This window comes from Chlorocebus sabaeus, chromosome 16 (assembly GCF_047675955.1).
Source record: "Chlorocebus sabaeus isolate Y175 chromosome 16, mChlSab1.0.hap1, whole genome shotgun sequence".
In the NCBI taxonomy this organism is placed as follows: Eukaryota; Metazoa; Chordata; class Mammalia; order Primates; family Cercopithecidae; genus Chlorocebus; species Chlorocebus sabaeus.
The window spans coordinates 47,161,010-47,181,337 of record NC_132919.1 but is presented as its reverse complement, the minus strand read 5'-3'; the positions used below and the strand labels follow the sequence as shown (position 1 = coordinate 47,181,337).

Sequence of the window (20,328 nt, the reverse complement as noted above, 5' to 3'; positions counted from 1 at the left end):
GTGGAAAGTAGCCTTAATCTGCATTTTCCTGAAGTGTGGAACAAGGGTCCTTAACCAGATTTTTGTAAATCCTTTTTCTCTAATTAGTATTTTAACTTAGTAACTTAAAATTTTAGAAATACAGACATATATTTTTGACTAGGCAATATATTCACATGGTATAAAAGTCTAATATGGAGAAACGAATGAATAGTGAAAACTCTCTTCTGCTCTGTCTCCCTGGCTACCTACTTTCCTTCTTTGGAGGTAGCCAGTTGTATGCATTCTGATGCATCCTGTTAGGTAACTTTTTAAAGAGTAACTTGGCTCTCTAAGCATTTTGATGTCAGGAGGAGTCTCCTGTATAGTCAATGTGAACCTTTCAGTCATGGAAAAAGACATGTCCTTTTGTAAGTAAGTTGACTGGTTTGTATACCTAGCTGTCGTATGATTTGGTTACATGTGTCACATCCAGAGAAGCTAGTCAATCCTTAAGTAAACTGACATATTGTGAAAAGTTTTGGGTTTTTTTTTTTTTTTTTTGTCTCACAAAGTTAAAGATGAGACTCCTCTCCATCATGAGCTGCTTAGTAAGTGGCCAGCAGCTAGTTTGTATATGTTTTTATGTTTTTGGCTGTCTCTAGTGACAGTGTATTTCCCTTCTGGTAATGAACTTTGTGACAAGTATAATTTATCCTTTTAGTTAATTAGCAGTATTACTGCATATATTTGGAAAATTAATTGATATGTTTACTGTTTGGAGAGCTGAGTCTGTGGCCTGCAAGTAAAACGGTAAATGCTAACCAGGACAAAGAAGAGAAGTTTGCTAAGTGCTTTGTAGTGACGTTATGTTTGGGTCAAACTCAGTGATGCCTGGGTTTAGACTTCTTCAGGATCTGAGCCAGGGTTTTGTTTTATTTGAGCCACTTACATATTTTAAAAAGTAAGAAACTCATTTGTAAATAGATGATAGTTTTATTGAAAACTGTATTAAACTTTATTTAATTGCCTTATCTCCTATTTTAGGTTTGAAAGAGAAGATAGTGAAGAGCTTTGAAGTCTCCCCAGATGGGTCCTTCTTGCTCATAAATGGCATTGCTGGATATTTGCATTTGCTAGCAATGAAGGTAAAGCATTATTATTGCTACTTGTTCTTCTCCCACAAGACATTAGTGTAGGCATAGTCTTGAACCTTAACTCAGTGTGTCCTTAAATATGCATCTCTAAGTAGAGGAGCACAGGTGGGACTTGGAGAGAAATTGTTGGCAGTTGGGGTAGACCTTTTGATTACAGGGAAAAATACAGTTGAGTAGGTGCTAGAAAATAGAGAACTATTATTTTTTATTTTTCTCTACATTGTGTGATTCTTCTGTATACTTTCTAACAGTTGGATAAATATTTATTGTTTTAGACCAAAGAACTGATTGGAAGCATGAAAATTAATGGAAGGGTTGCAGCATCCACATTCTCTTCAGATAGTAAGAAAGTGTATGCCTCTTCGGGTAAGTCAATGACTTGAAAGAAGCTAAGGATATTTTTACATTTTAAATTTTGGGCCAGGCACGGTGGCTCACACCTGTAATCACACTACTTTGGGAGGCCGAAGTGGGCGGATACCTTGAGGTCAGCGATTCAAGACCAGCCTGGCCAACATGGTAAAACTCCATCTTTACTAAAAATGCAAAAAGTAGCCGGGCGTGGTGGCACGGGCCTGTAATCCCAGCTACTTGAGAGGCTGAGGTGGGAGAATCGCTTGAACCTGGGAGGCAGAGGTTGCAGTGAGCTGTGACTGGGCCACTGCACTCCAGCCTGAGGGACAGAACGAGACTCCATCTCAATAAATTTTTTTTTTTTAGCCGTCTATCCTGGGCTACAGAGCAAGACTCTGTCTCAAAAAAAACAAAAACAGAACAAAAAAACAAAAAACAACTAGGGTCAGGTGTGGTAGCTTACTCCTGTAATCCCAGCACTTTGGGAGGCGGAGGTGAGTGGATCATTTGAAGTCAGGAGTTCAAGACCAGCCTGGCCAACATGGTAAGACCCTGTCTCTACTAAAAATACAAAAATTAGCCAGGCATCCCAGCTAGTTGGGAGGCTGAGGCAGAGAATCGCTGGAACCTGGGAGACAGAAGCTGCACTGAGCTGAGATCACATCTGAAAAAAAAAATATATATATATATATATATGTATGTGTATATATATGAATTTAACGAAAAGCCGTGTTTGGTTTTAAGTTTCTTTTTAGGTAGAAAATTGGATTTATTTTTAGAATTCATTTTTGTTGCCATTGCCTTCTCATTAACTAATAATAGTGGAGGGCTAACAATTTAACATACAGTTTTAACATGTTTGGGGAAAGAATGGGAAGATTATGCTTATGTAAAAGGTTATTCAGGGGTAATCATTCTCCTATGATTTCCCGTGCTATGAACATTAAAATAAAATTTTATATGCCTTTTTTTCCGTATTCTATCTTTTGTCACTTGGTTTTCAAGAAACCTTCAGAGGGCAAAGGAAAAACTTCCACTACAGTTTGATTTATATTAACATTCTTGAAATGACAAAATCATAGATACAGAGAATAGATTAGTGGTTGTGAGGGTTTAAGGAGGATTTGAGGGCAGGAGGGAAGTGGAGGTGGCTGTAAAAGACCAACAAGAGGGGTCCTTGTGGTGACGGGAAGTTTTGTGTCTTGACTGTATCAGTGTCACTATCCTGGTTGTAATGTTGTCCTGTAGTTATGCAAAATGTTAACATTGGGGGGAAATGGTAAAGATCACACTGTATTTTCTGTATTATTCCTTACAGTGTATGTGAATCTACAATTATCTTGAGACATAATTTTAAATAAGTAGTCTTACCTTTCTTAAAAAGATAAGGCAGACATTATTTAAAAAAAGATGATTCATTTGAAGGTTTTCTGACTTTCTTTTTGAAAGTTACTTAAAATCATCAACTCCTGTAACAATACTCTCTTGACTTCGATAATGTTTTAAATTGTCTTCATTATTGTCCTTTCTGACCTTTCTGTAGCTCTTTTAATTAACTGCACTGTCCTGCTCTTCTACCTTTCTGACTTCCCTAAGTCTTCTTGACTCTTATTCTGTATCCCAAAGGACCGTGGGGGCCATCCCTTGGGAGAGCTACATAATCTTAGCATAGTTAATGCTGTGTTTGGTAGTGGGAGGCTTTCAAGTGGTTCTGCTCTGTGAGTAGTAGTCAGCAATCTCTGTACAGCTTTTTAGCATAATTTTTATTTGACCTCATCTAGGAGCATTTGGTAATTTAACATTAATAAAATTAGTAGCATTAATTAAAATTATTTAACTTTTTAAAAAGGATTAATTTTAGCATTAACATTAATTTTTGTTTTGTTTTTATCCTAGAATCAGACTTTCACAAGGTTATTTACATTTGTATGTTTCTAATCAATGAATAAAAGGCCAGGAGTAGCTATATTTTCTATATTATACTAGTTTTTGTGACCAGAAAGAAGAGAAAGAAAAGAGAAAGAGGAAGGAAGGAGGGAAGGAAGGAAGGAAGGAAAGATGGAAGGAAGGAAGGAAGGAAGGAAGGAAAGAATTAGTTCAGGGTAACATTCCTGATGAAATGACCCTTGGCCCTGGGAGAGAGAGAGTCAGGGAAGGAGAAGAGGTGGGGAAGGGAAAAGAGGTGGGGAGGATTGGTCAGCAGAGGTACTGAAATTTGGTATATGAATTGGATGCAGATGTAATGTATTTACAAATTTGGTCACGGCTGTCTAATTTATAATAAGGTCCTAAGAAAGCAGGGAAGGAGAAATCAAAAGTTGAGCCTTGGTAAGTTAGGGATAATTTTGAAATTTTGATGGTTCTCCTCCTCCCTCTCCCCTTCTTCCTCCTTTTCTTCTTCTTTTTTTTTCTTTTGAGATGGAGTCTCACTCTGTTGCCCAGGCTGGAGTGCAGTGGCATGATCTCGGCTCACTGCAACCTCTGCCTCCCAGGTTCTAGCAATTCTCCTGCCTCAACCTCCTGAGTAGCTGGAATTACAGGTGCATACTGCCATGCCCAGATAATTTTTTGTATGTTAGTAGAGATGGGGTTTCCCTGTGTTGCCCAGGCTGGTCTCGAACTCCTGGGCTCAGGCAATCCACCTGTCTCGGCCTCCCAAAGTGTTAGGATTACAGGCATAAGCCACCACGCCCAGCCACTTCTTTTTTTTGAGACTGAGTCTTGTGTTGCCCAGGCTGGAGTGCAGTGGCACGATCTCAGCTCACTGCAGCCTCTGCCTCCCGGGTTCCAGCGATTCTCCTGCCTCAACCTTCTGGGTAGCTGGGATTACAGGCACACATCACCACATCTGGCTAATTTTTGTATTTTTAGTAAGACAGGGTTTCACAGTGTTGGCCAGGCTAGTCTCGAACTACTGACCTCAGGTGATCCGCCCGCCTTGGCCTCCCAATGTGCTGGGATTATAGGTGTGAGCCACTGGGTGCAGACCCTTTTCTTATTCTGTTTGGAGTAGTTTATGTGATTGGTAACATACTGTTCACATTACATTGTTACATGAAAAGAATATTTTGAGATAAAAAGAGTTGAAGAGTTTACCTTTTTCTGACTTTACAGGTTTCGTCTTTGTTTACTCATGAATTCTTTTTTTTTTTTTTTTGAGACAGAGTCTTGCTCTGTCTCCTAGGCTGGAGTGCAGTGACGTGATCTTGGCTCATTGCATCCTCTGCCTGCTGACTTCAGGCAATTCTCATGCCTCAGCCTCCCTAGGTAGCTGGGATTACAGGCGTGTGCCACCATGCCCAGCTAATTTTTGTATTTTTAGTAGAGATGGTGATTCACCATTTTGGCCAGGTTGGTCTCGAACTCCTGGCCTCAAGTGATCTGCCTGCCTCGGCCTCCCAAAGTGCTGGGATTATAGGCATGAGCCACCATGCCTGGCAATCTCATGGATTCTTTGCTGCCTTTTTTGCCATAAGTCATCAACTCATGGTCATTTCATGCACTTGCTTTCTAGATGTTCTTGCTTTTGATCTCTTCCCATTTTAGTCTATTGAGAGACTAATTTTTAAACACTTTCCTTTATTATAGCATTAATGTACAGGCAAACATATAAGGCAAAGGTTTAAAAATTTGATCCTATTCAGTTTTCCCAAATATGTTTTACTGCTGCTTCACCTGCACCTTACTCCAGCCTGGAACATTTTATTTGTTAGGGAGTTGAAACTGAAATTCACTGAATTCTCGTTGGGAGAATAAGAGTACATATGGAAGGGTGAAGTTTAGAGCAATATCCTAAAAGGAAAGATATTGAGGTACTAGAAAAAAGAAGAGGTAAAATAGTGAGGATCCACTTTTGAGATGGATGTATGGTCATTTCACTAAACTATCTGTGCTTATTTGTAAGCTTGCATTTAGCATTTTTTATCATTTAAATAACTTGGTAATAGATAAATTATGTGTCTTAATTATAAATTCCTGTGTTCTGGATCAGTTCGTTTTTCACTTCTTCCTCTTCCTTCATCATTAACAGTTTGGTATGTAAATCACTTATCTTGCCTATGAGGTACTCTAATAGATGTTGGACGAGCTATGCTAGTGAGTGGTGTTTCGTTTTGCCTCAGATTTTTGCTCCAATAATTTATCTGAGTGGAACTTAGAAGCTTTTTCTAAAAGTTCTACTCAAACCAACAGCTTGTGATTTTTTCATGTAAACCTAAAGGTATTGTCTATTAATGACTAACTGATGCAGTTTTCTTCTGTATATGTGAATGTATACAAAAAATATTCTTAGGCCGGGCATGGTGGCTCACACCTGTAATCGCAGCACTTTGGGAGGCCAAGGCAGGTGGATCACCTGAGGTCAGGGGTTCGAGACCAGCCTGGCCAACATGGTGAAACCCTGTCTCTACTAAAAATACAAAAATTAGCCAAGCATGGTGGTGCACACCTGTAATCCCAGCTATTTGGGAGGCTGAGGCAGGAGAATCGCTTGAACCCAGAAGAAGGAGGTTGCATTGTGCTGAGATGGAGCAGTTACACTCCAGCCTGGGTGACAAGAGCAAAACTGCGTCTCAAAAATGGAAAAAAGAAAAAAGAAATATTCTTAGTCCAGTTTTCCAGAACTAGGAGGGTTATAATAGGTCTGTATTTGTAGTCTCCTGTGCTATTAAGAGGGACTGAGAGTGGCCAGTTTACTTGCCTTTCAAGTTTAAAGCAAAAGTAACAACTATTTTTTTCACTCTTTTATTCAGGGGATGGAGAAGTTTATGTTTGGGATGTGAACTCAAGGAAGTGCCTTAACAGATTTGTTGATGAAGGCAGTTTATATGGATTAAGCATTGCCACATCTAGGAATGGACAGTATGTTGCTTGTGGGTAAGAGAGATTCTTGTAACCTTAATCACATCGTGCTAATGAGAATATGTTAAGGAATTGAATATACTAGATGGTGCGTGAGTAGTTCTCTTTATAAACTATTCTGTAATTAGGAAATTGGTCAACCCAGCTGAGCTTTTTTCATTTTACCATCTTTGTGCAGTGTTGAATAATATTATTACAGTAGTTCCCCCCTTATCTTCAGTTTCACTGTTTGTGGTTTTAGTTACCTGTGGTTAATCACAATCTGAAATCTACGTAAGATATTTTGAGAGCAAGAGACCACATTCACGTAAATTTTATTAGGATATATATTGTTGTAATTGTTCTGTTTTATTGTTAGTTATGTCAGTCTGTTATTATGCCTAATTTATAAATTAAACTTTTTTTATAGAGATGTGTGTTTAGGAGAAAACACAGTACACATAGGGTTCAGTAATCCATAGTTTGAGGCATCCACTGGGGTCTTGGAACATATGCCCTGCAGATAAGCGGGGATTACTGTAACTGCAGTTGAACGCCTTTATAGCAAAGAAAATGCTGGCGCTACCTTATGTCATTGTAGTTTTTCCTATTTAAAATGCCTGTTTGGTCACATCAAGTTTTCCTGTAATATTTTCAGCTTCTTGTCATTGATGAGGAGATAAGTCTAACTTTGGGTTTAAATCTTTAAGATACCTAAAGCATTTTTCCTTTATCCAACTGAGGGTATAAATAAAAAACATGTTTCTAGGAAATACCATTTGATAGTATTGTAGAAACTTTAAAAATATTATCTAGACCACATTGTGCTATTACTGAAAAAATGGGTTATTACACTGGGGAAAAGATGGGTGTGTTCTCCTACTTGATTCTGAAGATGCAGGGTGGGAGGATGAGGCATTGGATACTTTGCAGTAATTCTAAGCTACCTTACTAAACCACTAATTAGCACCCATAATTCTATAACTTCAAGAAGTAGGCTTTTATGATTTTCTTAGACCAAACACAATTGAGCCATGAAATGATTTCAGTCAAATTCTCCCTGGGATGGGAAGTTAAGGGGTCTTGCTGTCCAGAAACTTAGCATGCTCTTTACTCTGTTCACTCTCTCCTTCCAGGTTAAAACTGGGGAAACTACTTGTTTATATATCCCTACCACCATTTGCAAATTGGAGTTTGGGAGGAAAGGCAAGTAGAACTAGGCTGTGGAGCTTGGAGACCAGGCCATCTGCCTTAGGCAGTAAGACAGTAACAGATCCCTTGGAGGGGGAGTGCCCTGATGAAGGCCCCTTCCTTTCCTACCCATGCCTGTGCCAAGCCTGTAGCGAGGGACATCTCAGCACAAGCCAAGCATTTGCCAGGGTAGTGTGCGCTGTGGCAGCAATTCATGAGTAGCAGATCTTTTGGGAATCAAGCTCCTTTAAAATGAAGACTGCTATTTAAACTATAAGTAGTTTTAAGAAGAACTGCATTTGCCTCTATGTGGGGCAAGAAAAACTGCACAAAAATGGTCTTCACTCAAATTTGTGAAGCCAGTCTTCCTTGCCCTCTCTTTTTTGTATCACTTTTTATTAGTCCCCTTTGAAGGGCCTATATAGGAAAGAATCTAATACTAGTAGCTTAAACTCATTTAATTTTAATTGCCCTTCAGTGTAATTGATTTCTGATGTGCTTTTCTAAAGACCATTTAAGGCTTTAGAATCTTAAAGTTATTCTTAAAGAATCTTAAGCAAATCTTTAAGCTTTTAGAAGAGGAAGAAAGGGACAGGGAGATGAGCCTTGAGGTCACTGCAGCAATAGGCAGGCATCAGGTAATGAGTCATCAGGACAGTAGGAATGGCAATAGGGGAGTAGGCAAAGGATGTTTGTAATGTATTTGATAAATGCTTAGAAGATGAGGAGTGGGAGAGAAGTATTCAAACGTTCTCAGGCTCCAGGCCTGTGCAACCAGAGGAGTGGAATTGTCATTGAAGGGAGGCGGAAGGAAGGGAGGAGGGGTGATGGTGTTAGAAGAGATAATTAATGCATGTGGCCACCCCCACAAACCATTAGGAATGCAGTGCATAATTAGGACTAAAGGCACTGATTTGGATGTGGTGGGTGATTAGGTGGTCTGTGGGAGTAAATGAGATGAGTGAGACACTAGAAGTAGGTTGGAAATAGAATCCTGAGGACAAGAATCAGTGGAGAAAGAGGTGACTGAAGGAAACAGGATGCAGGAAGAGTCAGTAAAGTTTAACCTTCAAGAAGTAACAGAAGGGGGAGAATTTGAATTCTGTTTTCAACCTGTTTGGTTGGTGGTTCTATAGGACATCTGTGGCTATAGTGGTGATAGCTGGACTCTTCGTAACATATAATTCCTGTAAATACCAGTTTGTGGGGTTAAATCTATATTCACTTAGGTTGTGAAAGCCCTTTTACTTGTTTTTTAATCTACTTTAATCCTTTTTCTCTTTGTAGTTCCAATTGTGGAGTGGTAAATATATACAGTCAAGATTCTTGTCTCCAAGAAACAAACCCAAAGCCAGTAAAAGCTATAATGAACTTGGTTACAGGTGTTACTTCTCTGACCTTCAATCCTACTACAGAAATCTTGGCAATTGCTTCAGAAAAAATGAAAGAAGCAGTCAGATTGGTAAATATTTCATTACTCCTTTATCATTGTTAATTTTTAAATTTAAGTTGAAAACATGCAAGAGTAACAGGAAAGGAGAGTGTTGAATTATTTTTAAAACAGTGGCTTCTTTTGATGTAGAAATTACTAGTATTGTAGCTTTTGGATGTGGTTGTTGGAAGGATGCACAGTAACCACCACATTTGATTATGTCACTTCTTTCAGGAAACTTTGCTGTCCATTCTCACCATTCCTAAAGTGGTCCTCATTTTCAGAGGTTTCTTATAGTGTTAATGTTAAGGACTATATTTAAGGCAGACCCTTCCTTCACAATTTTCTTTCCTCGTCTACCTTTTTAAGGCCTGTTGTCTTAATGGAACGGAGGCAGTTCTTGGGTTTTGAAAGTAAGTTGAACTTGAAAATTAAATTGTGTGAAAGTATTGTAATTTAAATAGCTAGATGGTACCTGTGAATATACTCTTTGTGTCAGGAATCTGCAGGACCACCTCCAGGTTTGGTGGCTAACTATAGACAACTTCCAGGACTCTGCATATGTTCGTTGAACTCATGGCTAAAATGTATTGCAGTGAAAAGGATACAAAGCAAAATCAGCAAAGGGAAAGGGTACATGGAGTAAAGTCCAGAGGAAACCTTCTAAGAGTCCTCTTCTAGTGGAGTCACACAGGACAGTTTAATTCCGCCAGTAATGAGTTGTAACAACATGTGTTAAGTGTTTTCTACCTGGGAAGCTCATTAGAGACTCATTGTGGAAGATTTTTATTGGGAGTTCATATAGGCACCACCTCTGCCTGTCTTGTACCCTTCTGCTTAGCATGTACCAAAATTCTAGATTCCCAGAAGAAAAGCTGGGTGTTTAGCATAAACCACATTGTTTGTACAAACAGTTTAGGCACAGTGAGCTACCCATATCATTCAGGGAAAGTTTCATGCCAGTATGAGGAACTGTGTGCTAGTCAAGTTCTCCAACACCATGCGATGGCTACCCTTGTAAACAGACCTTTCTCTTTTTTTTTCCCCCCGAGACGGAATCTCGCTCTGTTGCCCAGGCTGGAGTGCAGTGGCGCGATCTCAGCTCACTGCAACCTCCGCCTCCTGGGTTCAGGTGATTCTTCTTCCTCAGCCTCCTAAGTAGCTGGGATTATAGGCGTGTGCCACCACGCCCAGCTAATTTTTGTATTTTTTTTTTTTTTTTTAGTAGAGACGGGGTTTCACCATGTTGGTCAGGCTGGTCTCGAACTCCCAACCTCATGGTCTGCCCGCCTCGGGCTCCCAAAGTGCTGGGATTATAGGCGTGAGCCACCGGGCCCGGCCCAGAACTTTCTAAGGATAGCAGCCTCGGGCCTATGGAAACTCTTTTCTGCCCAACCTTAGAGCTCAGCTTCAGTGTCACCCCATCTCTGTGAAGTTTCCTACTCTTCAGGCAGAACCAATGTCCTCATTCACTTAACAATTTTTTGCTCAAGGCACCAGGTATACAGAAGGCATAGAACTTTGAATAGCAGAATTGCATTTGCTGCTATGTGTATACTACCAGATTGTACACACTTTAGAAAGTGTGTTATTTTTGTTGTGCTGACTTGGCAAAAAGCCTTGCATCTGCCGTCAGCTTTGTATTAGAATATAGAGTTTACAAAGATTTACAAAGAGTTCTACAAAAAGTTTGAGCCAAATAACAGTTCTTCAGAGATTAACTTAACCAAAGTAAACAGTTAGTAAAGGGCAGAATTGTGATTTGGATGCCACATTTTTTTCTAGCAGTTCATTGGTTTTCTGGCTGAATTCCACAGAGCCCTAGATTCTGCACAGGGCTTTATATGGCATGTAGGGCAAGGAGGAGGCTAAGCGCCTACTTGTAGCATGTAGAGCAGTATCATTGTTGTCTCTGGTATATACTGGGATTCTGCGTATGATTTCCTTAAGAAATGTTTTGTTGTGCTGGGCGTGGTGGCTCAGACCTGTAATCCCAGCACTGTGGGAGGCCAAGGCAGGTGGATCACTTGAGGTCAGGAATCCAAGATCAGCCTGGCCAACATGGTGAAACCCCATCTCTACTAAAATTACAAAAATTAGCTGGGCTCTGTGGTGGGCGCCTATAATCCCAGCTACTCAGGAGGCTGAGGCAGGAGAATCGCTTGAGCCTGGAAGGTGGAGGTTGCAGTGAGCCGAGATCGTGCCTCTGCACTCCAGCCTGGGTGACGGAATTAGACTCTGTCTCAAAAACAACAACAACAACAAAATGGTTTGCTGGAAAAAGAGTGAAAAATACAGCATAGCATTTTATTGCCTCTCTGTTGAATGAATCATTTGATAAATGAGAAGGTTCTAATTCAAGTCAGCTTTAAAATCCCTCCTCCCTAATGGGAGTGGTGTACTAGTAATATTAACCTTTTATCACTTTAATGGTAGTAAATTGTTTTAGAAAACCATGGGATCTATCTGCTGTTGACATAATATATTCTGCAAGGCATATAATAGTTAGTTCTGCATAGTTTGCTTCAGTGATCATGACAGCATTTATATATTTTTTTATTGTGGCAAAATCACACAAGGAATTCATTAGTAAAAGCCAAATCACAGTTTTTAAATGGTAGTCAACCATAATATCTAATGGAAAGAAGCCAGGCATAGCAGCTCCATAATGCCTTGGTAAAACATTGTTAGTATCGTTAAATGCAGTCAATCCCTTATAATGATTCAGACAGTTTTGTCATCCCATTACAAATCACTGTGAATTTCAGCTGTTGGAATAGCAGGAGACTCAGAAGTCAAATTCCTGTTACATCGACAATTTTGGATGTAGTAGAACGTCATGGAACTTTCTACCCATTAAATCAAGGATGAGTGAGCTTTTACTTGTTGAATTTTGATATCTGGATACTTAACTGTTTGATAGAAATGGTATTAGAATGCCGACTGCGGTGGCTCATGCCTGTAATCCCAGCACTTTTTGAGGCTGAGGCGGATGGATCACCTGAGGCCAGGAGTTAAAGAATTTGGATCTTTATAGGCATTTTTCCTAATTAATAGTTCAATTGTAGCTTTTAAAACAGGGACTATAAATAGACGTCAGAGCACAGCGTAGTTTTAATCAGGTGAGATCTTTGGCCTGAGGGAAGATTCACCAATGCATTGAGAGGTTACACTGGGGAAGTGTAGATACTTGCAGGTAGATACTATTGATGTCTTAGGAGGACATTGTAAACAATCCACCTCCTTTCCCCCATATTCCAAGTCAGTAGCAGAAATAAAATTTAAAAATAGGCCAAGTGCGGTGGCCCACACCTTAATCCCAGCACTTTGAGAGGCCAAGGTGAGAGGATCACTTGAGGCCAGGAGTTTGAGACTAGCCTGGTCAACAAGAGGAAACCCCATTTCTACTAAAAATAAAAAAATTAGCTGGGTGTGGTGGCCCACACCTGTAATCCCAGCTACTCAGGAGGCTGAGACAGAAGAATTGCTTGCCCCCAAGAGGCAGAGGTTGCAGTGAGCTGAGATCACGCCACTGCACTCCAGCCTGGGCAACAGTGAGTGAGACCTGATCTCAAAAAAAAAAAAAAAAAAAAAAAAAAAAAAAAAAATTCAGATAGAAAGGTTGGTTCTAGTGTATTTTGATGAGGAGTCAAAAACTAGCTCCCCAAACTTCAAAGTCATTCCAGGAAAGTTGGTGAGTGAATGCCTGAGGCATGGTTTTGTAGTATCAGGTGAAGAGGGTGGGAACAAAAGGCAGAGGTAGGACAGCTTTGTCCTTAGCCCTTGCAGCAAATGTTTTTTTCGTGGTCATCTGCTTTCCTGATGCTTTGGATCATCTGTTCGTAGTTGGGGCATGCTTGGAGGATACCAACTTACAATAACACAAGTGAAACACAGTTAAACCAAGGTACTTATCACAGATTTGTATAATATCTGCCTTCCCAAATTAAATGTAAATAAATTTTTGCAATATCCATGTTGTGACTTCTCTCTATAAAACAGGAGTCTGCTTTTTTACTAAGTGCTTGAAAAAATATATATGCTTAATATAAATACTTAAAGTAATTTCTTGAGGAACCTGTATAGAGAGTGGTATTTAAGAACTTTAGAAGTGAAGACCAAATTGGGGTACTGCCAACTTAGCTTTAATGGGTCAAGACCGCTTCTCATTAGCACCATTGCCTTCACATTGATGCTGTGCTGTGCAGGCAGAACCTGCCTTCCAGCAAAGTTGAAAATAATTGAATGTGGCTTGGAGATTCACTGTAAACAGTATTTTCTTGACAAAATGGTCGGTAAGTATGTATCAGAATTTGGCCTAATGTGTGACTGAAAGCAGTTTAATAGGTGTATGTATCAATGGGTTTTACCCAGCACTTGTCTGTGAAAATCACTTTGATTGATGGTATAAAGTGTGACCTGAAAGTGTGGAGGATGACTAACTGCCCAGGTAAATAGCTGAATGGTAACGGTTATATGTATTTGAACATCAAGGTGCTGTATCTTTTCGGAGAGCTAGAGAACATCTGAAAGTGAGCGTTGTTACAATTGTAGCCTAAAGGTAACTGCTTCCACACCTGGGTTTTATTCATCCACAATTTGGGTGAGGACCTGTCTCTTGAACTTAGGAAGTAGACTCTGGAGAAAGAGATGTGTGTGTTCCTCCTCATACTTAGGTCTGGCTTTGAGGTGAGCTTTTGGCTCTCTCTAAATCAGGACAGTTTCACTTGGAGTTAGATTTTCATGATTCAGCCCTCTTTGAGGAGAAATTGTAAAAGGCAAAGAGTATATACAATAGTTGAAAATTAAAAGTACAAAATCGCAATTTTATGGTAGTAGAATATATGTGGTATAACTTTGCCCAGGTTTCAGTTATGTAAAATCAGACTTTATAATGTTTCATTTTTTTCACATTTAACTAACCAGATGAATCTTCATGTTTAAAATCTCTTTCCCCTGTGATCAGATTTTAGTATTCTTTACTGTGGCCATTAAGCTAGAGTGGGTGCTATTTGCTTTAGTGTATTCATTAATCTATTCATTGAACAAACATTTGAATCTCTGAGGCATCATGCTAGATGCTGTGTTGATGCTTTTTTCTCTTTCCTCCTTTTCTTCTCAGTTAATAACACATTAAAGATAAAATTTCATAATGTGTACACATGGGCACAGAGGATAGAATAATAGGCATTGGAGACTTGGAAGGGTGAGAGCATGGGAGGGGGATAGGGGACGAGAAATTATCTAATAGGTACTGTGTACATCAAGCTTGTCCAACCCACGGCCCAGGACGCTTTGAGTGTGGCCCAACACTAATTTGTAAACTGTCTTAAAACATGAGTTTTTTTTTTTTTTTTTTTTAGCTCATCACCTGTTGTTGGTGTTAGTGTATTTTGTGTGTGGCCCAAGACAATTCTTCTTCCGTTTTGGCCCAGGGAGGCCAAAAGATTGGACACCCCTGTCCACCATTGGAATGATGGTGACACTTAAGAGCCCAAACTTCACCACTGTACAAGAAATTCATGTAGCAAAACTGCAGTCATGTCTCTTAACTATAAAAATAAAGTAATAAAAAAAAGAAAGATCAAACTTGATTTTGGAATACTTTGCTGCACTAATAGACTGTACTTTCTTGTGTGCTACAATCAAAATGAGCTTTATGTTTCAGCAGAAAGATAGAATGAAGATTACAATTTAAGAAACATGAGCTCCCAGTTGTTACTGTTTAAAGCTTTTTTTTTTATCTCCTGCAGGTTCATCTTCCTTCCTGTACAGTATTTTCAAACTTCCCAGTGGTTAAAAAGAAGAATATTTCTCATGTTCATACCATGGATTTTTCTCCAAGAAGTGGATACTTTGCCTTGGGGAATGAAAAGGGCAAGGCCCTGATGTATAGGTAGGTATTATTTATGTTTAAAAGTCAGAGATACCTATAAACTACATGTGACAGTATGAAGAGATACTATATATTCCTAATTCTACAATTAGTAAATTATAGCCTGTTTATCTTGACTCTCATCTTCATTATCTTCGGGTATTTTTCTACCATAAAATGTCACTAGCAGAGAAGTTCACCAGGGGAATATATATATTTTTTGGAAAGCACTATTTTGAGAATGTCAAATTGAGGAAAAGTAGCCACTTTAATAATATTTCCACTTTCTTGGTGCCTTATGTTTAGATTAACTTTTGCTGATTTAATAATTCAGTTTACTCCACTAGATTTAATTGATTTCTTTTTAAAAGGTGTTTCTTTCCCTGTAGCTGTAAGCTGTAAATAAGGGTGTTAAGCACAAAGATAACCAAAACTTACATGCATTGTCCAGGTTCTTTTCTGTACCCGACATACTTGGCTATAAAACAGGAACAAACAAAACCTAATTATATCATTGCCAGAAGATATAGGTGACAAGGTGGATCTTCAGGGCAAACTAAAGAGTTTTCAGTAGAAAACTTGTGGTGTAAATCACAGCCCTCTTTCCTTGCTCCTTGTGTTGCTAGTGAATGCTACATAGAACCCTGTGTTTATGTTTGTATGCTTTAGGGAACTCCTGGTTTCAAAATGAACTAAAATCAGGAGTGAAGAAAAGGAGGAATGTAAATTGGTTTTGAGGAAATAGTTGTGAAAGGAGAATATACCAGACAATAATGTAGTTTAAAGTTCTACTTACTTTGAAAGGAAAATGGGTTATACCAGGATAATTTCATCAGTCTCATTTCAGATCAGATTTGGAGTGGTTCTATTTCAGTTTTGTATTTTATAAAAGGATGCAGATTCTTATTGCACTTAGAATTCTCTTCCAAATCCTTTGGTATTTTTATAACTGAAATTTTCTTTTCTCTAAGACCCAAAGGCCGTTAGATTTTTCACCAGGGCATTGCTCTGTAGAATGAGATTGTTTCTAGCTATACCAGTGATTGGAATGGACTGATGACATTTTTATTGATTATTTCTGATCAGGTATTTCATAGACCCCCATGTGAAACTTTGGAGTAAGCTTACTCATGTTATCTAAAATCTGAGGCATTCGAATCCTCCAGAATGTCAGATTGACGAGTCTGAACCTAACTGCCTGGCGTGAATGATTGTAATTACATATTTTTCCCGCTAAACTCTTCCTAAATGCCATTCTGTGATCTAATTGAAAATACTGTGGGTAATTACAAAGTTTAGATGACTTATTTTTCACTTTTCCAGGTTGCACCATTACTCAGACTTCTAAAGAGACTCTTTGAAGTAAGAAAACCCTTTTCTTACAAATTCTGCTGGTTTTAAGGTTACATCCATTGCTGTCAATTGGTGGAAGCAGCACATTAGCTGAGCTTTGTTTCTTTACCCCTAGGTTACTGCATCTTTATTTAGAGGGGTGGGATGGAAGTAGATCAGGAACTGTCTAGCTGAAGTTGAACCTTCCTTGGAAATTTCTTATCCCAAATCACAATAATCTGGCTCGGTTCTTCTGAGGTCTGATGTCTAATGTTGCATTCAATAATTCTCATCAAAATTGTAATTACTGAACATGTTTAATCCACAAAAGACTTAATAACACAGAGAGATGGGTCTTCAAATATAAGTATAGCTTGTATGAGCTTAAATCCTCTTATATATATGTTTCTTGAGAAATTAGCAACTTGCCCTGTTTTACAGAGCTAGATAATGGGGCTGGTCATTAGTTCTACTGCCCAATATTTAAAACTGTAGCACATCCTTCCCTTCTCATAGCGTCCTTTCGGGTCTGAGATGCAGTGGTTCTGAGATTGAGCTTTGCAATTGGCCTCTTCATCTCAGTTGACTGTTTGGTCTCCTCAGAGATTAATGAATGTTGAGAGACTTTGAGAATGCAGATATATATATTTAATTAGGACAAAGGATTTTTAAAGTTACAGGCATTTTGGGCAAAGCTTTAGCCAGGAGGGGAAAGCAGTTTGGCTATCCTGTCTCTAAAGATTACATTGCCAGTATGTGTTTGTTGATGACCAGCAGCTATAAATCAGGTATGTAATTTCTTTTGTTCTTTCCTCAGGTCCAGTTGAGTCACAAAAGAAGCCTGTCTTGATATATCGTCTCAGAAACTTTCCCGAATGTGTGATAATATATGGAAAATGATTTATAGAGCCAGTGTGCTTAAGAGCCGGTAATGTCTTAATAAACATGTGGCAGCTTTTGTTTGAAAATAAGTGTATCTGGTTCTTCCCACTACCCCCAACACACACACAAACTTGGGTGCATTTAAGACTAAACATGAGAAATTGGAAACACCTGTCTGTAGCCAAAAATAAACTATAAGCAGATTTTCTCATACTTCACAGCTAACCCTGATGCCTAATTTCCCCCTTCCTGAATAGATCTCTCTTTGCTTTAGGGGATCAGCTAACAGGTAGTCTCTTGAGCTGTGGAGGTCAGTTGGCTTGATATAGAGCAGTGAAATCTCACGTAGTGAAGTTCGAACTTCCAAGTCTTCCAGGAAAGGTGATTTTGGAAATGAAAAGGCTTTTCTGGGCTTATTACTTCAAATCATTGTCATTGTTATTTGAAGAGGGGGCATAGTAAACCTGGTAGTCTTGTCCTACAGATTATCAGCCACTGCCCTTCCTGGAGATAAATGTTCATTATGCCAACTTAAATGTTTAATTTGTATTTCAAGGTTGACAGGTGGCTCCATAGTTATCTTATAATATAACCTTGCTTGAGACCAGTCCTTACATTTCTTAGGAAGAACTGACACTATGTTGTGCATTTAAGAAGCATTAAAGGGGTTGGGCGGGTGTTAGGAGAAGTATCAAGTTAGGTCTAATAGCTTTCAGCCCCACCCTCTACTAAAACATGGAAGAGAGAAGTCAGGGTGGAGGAGGGAGTTTTTTCAGCAACAGAAAGTAGCTCTGCCCAGTGAAGTAATAGGTCCCTTTGTGTCTTCAAGGCTCTCCTGGGTCAGCTGGAGAGGACGTAGGACGTAGAGCAGTCCAATAGGTGTGGGTTGTGTTAACTTATCCCAGCATCTTAAAGAACATTTTATCTTGAGATGGACTATTGCAATCTAATTGTGGAGACACTTCCCCTATTTCCTTTCTCAGCAACTTTTTCCATAGTAAATAGTATTAATGCGAAAACCTCAAATTCCTGAAACCAGTGGGCTTGTTAGTGCTATTTCTCTCTCCCATTGCTAGAGGGCAGCATTGGATCACATGAATAGTTGAAGGCAAGGCTTTTGGAGCTTTTTGCTGTCACTTTGTCCTTAGCTTCAGCTAAATCATTTCAGAAATGGACACCAAGCCTTACATGTGCTTATTTTGCGCGTGGTTTTCAGTTCCCAGAAGTGTGACAATTTATAGGAACTTATTCTGCAGAAAATGATGGAAGCAGAGTCTAAATTTTAACTGTTCTTTGTTAAACTCTCTAGATCATTTTTATACACTACTAGGAGCAGAATAAAGAATCCAGTTCTAATCTCCAAGGTAGACAGATGTGCTATTTGTTCTACAGACAGAGATGCTACTAATCCTGTGTCTTATATTTTAACGTTTAATTTTTCCCCCCTCAGTGGAAATTAGAGATTTGAGTCAGGCTTTCATTACGTCTCCTTGTAACCAGAGAAAAGCTAATTCTTCAAGGAAATGAGATCCATAGCCATGAACTTCTTTACAGATGCTCTTTTGGCAGTTGCTGTGACAGCATGAAAGTGGCTCGTGTCCCTGTTTTTGGGGGAAACCATCTTGAGCTGTGAGGTGATATTTTGCCATCCAGAGCCACACAGAATGTACTTGGGTATACTTTGAGTGATAAATCGACAAGTTGAAATCTTGGATGTATCCCATTCATCTCTCCCCTCATCCTCACTAATATTTAGTGAACCGAATAATGATTAGTCTTAAGAAGATGTTTCCTCTGTTTAAACAAAGTACAGGTGAAAAATTATTTGCCTTACAGATGGAGAGGTGAGGATATGTAACCTGTTCTAAGCCGACCAGCTGAAGGGTTTGTAGGCATATCTGCACCTCCAGTTTGAGGATGGGATGGAGGCAAGCAAATGCCCATGAAGTCAGGTGCTTGCTCACAGCTTCGAAGAGTTCTTAAGCTACTTGGGAAGATACTTAAATGCATCTGCAAAGTCATTACACAAGAAACAAAGCATTTTCCATTCTTTTATTTTAAACTGAAGGAAATGGAGGCTGGAGCAAGAGCCTTGGGGAGAAGGTAGGCTGTGGGAATGTGGATAGCACTTCCGACCCCCTGGTGCTGTAATTGTGCTGACATCAGTAATATATACATAGAATCTCATATAATTCTCGTTCCTCTGTGAGGAAAATAACATTTGTCATTTTACAGGGAAGTAAATTGAGGTTTCAACAGATTGAACATCTTGGTCCCAAAGCCATCATTTTGACATAGATCAGTGGTCCACAAAGCAGGGTTTGCATACTCTAAGGGTATGAGATATAGCCCTTTAGATTGTGGGAAAGAAATACTAGAACTTCTATGCTGTGTAAAAAGTAGTTTTCTCCCAGTTACTTGGGAGGCTGAGGCAGGAGAATCACTTGAACCCGGGAGGCGAAGGTTACAGTGAGCCAAGTTTGTGCCACTGCACTCCATCCTGGCAACACAGTGACACTGTCTAAAAAAAGTATTTTTGTTACATAATGTATTCATGCTGTAGATCATAGAGATAACTTACAAACAGATACGGGTTTTTGTTTTGTTTTTGTTTTTGAGATGGAGTTTTGCTCTTGTTGCCCAGGCTGGAGTGCAATGTCGTGATCTCGGCTCACTGCAACCTCCGCCTCCCGGGTTCAAGCAATTCTCCTGCCTCAGCCTCCAGAGTAGCTGGGATTATAGGCATCCATCACCACGGCTGGCTAATTTTTGTATTTTTAGTAGAGACAGGGTTTCACCATGTTGGCCAGGCTGGTCTCGAACTACTGACCTCAGGTGATCCACCTGCCTTAGCCTCCCAAAGTGCTGGGATTACAGGCATGAGCCACTGCACCTGGCCGTAAACAGATGTGTTTACATTGGGGGTACATTCAATGTACATTTCTTTTCTTTTGAGACAGGGTCTTGCTCTGTCACCCAGGCTGGAGTACAGTGGCATGATCGTGGCTCACTGCAGCCTCGATCTCCCAGGTTCAAGTGATTCTTCCACCTCAGTCTCCCGAGTAGCTAGTACTACAGAGGCACACCACCACGCCCATCTGATTTTTGTATTTTTAGTAGAGAGAGTGTTTCTCCATATTGCTCAGGCTGGTCTTGGAACTCCTGGGCTCAAGCAGTTTGCCTGCCTCAACTTCCCAAAGTGCTGGGATTATAATAGACGTGAGCCACCGTTCTCACCTCAATGTACATTTCTTATTAAAGGACCACTGACCTAGATGCCTCACTGGCATGCCAAACTTGACACATTT

General features: G+C 39.5%; 1 protein-coding gene across 1 annotated transcript in view; it reads left to right on the top strand.

Annotated features, from left to right (window-relative positions):
* UTP18 (UTP18 small subunit processome component) overlaps positions 1 to 17,106 on the top strand; it is a 36,002-nt gene extending 18,896 nt beyond the window's left edge. The window contains exons 8-14 of the mRNA XM_008011438.3: positions 1,006 to 1,106; positions 1,391 to 1,481; positions 6,221 to 6,344; positions 8,787 to 8,961; positions 14,685 to 14,827; positions 16,130 to 16,168; positions 16,956 to 17,106. Of these exons, the coding sequence (XP_008009629.2) occupies positions 1,006 to 1,106; positions 1,391 to 1,481; positions 6,221 to 6,344; positions 8,787 to 8,961; positions 14,685 to 14,827; positions 16,130 to 16,154 (659 nt within the window). The 3' untranslated portion in view covers positions 16,155 to 16,168; positions 16,956 to 17,106. The remainder of the gene's footprint in view (positions 1 to 1,005; positions 1,107 to 1,390; positions 1,482 to 6,220; positions 6,345 to 8,786; positions 8,962 to 14,684; positions 14,828 to 16,129; positions 16,169 to 16,955) is intronic.
* Positions 17,107 to 20,328: the final 3,222 nt, after the last annotated feature.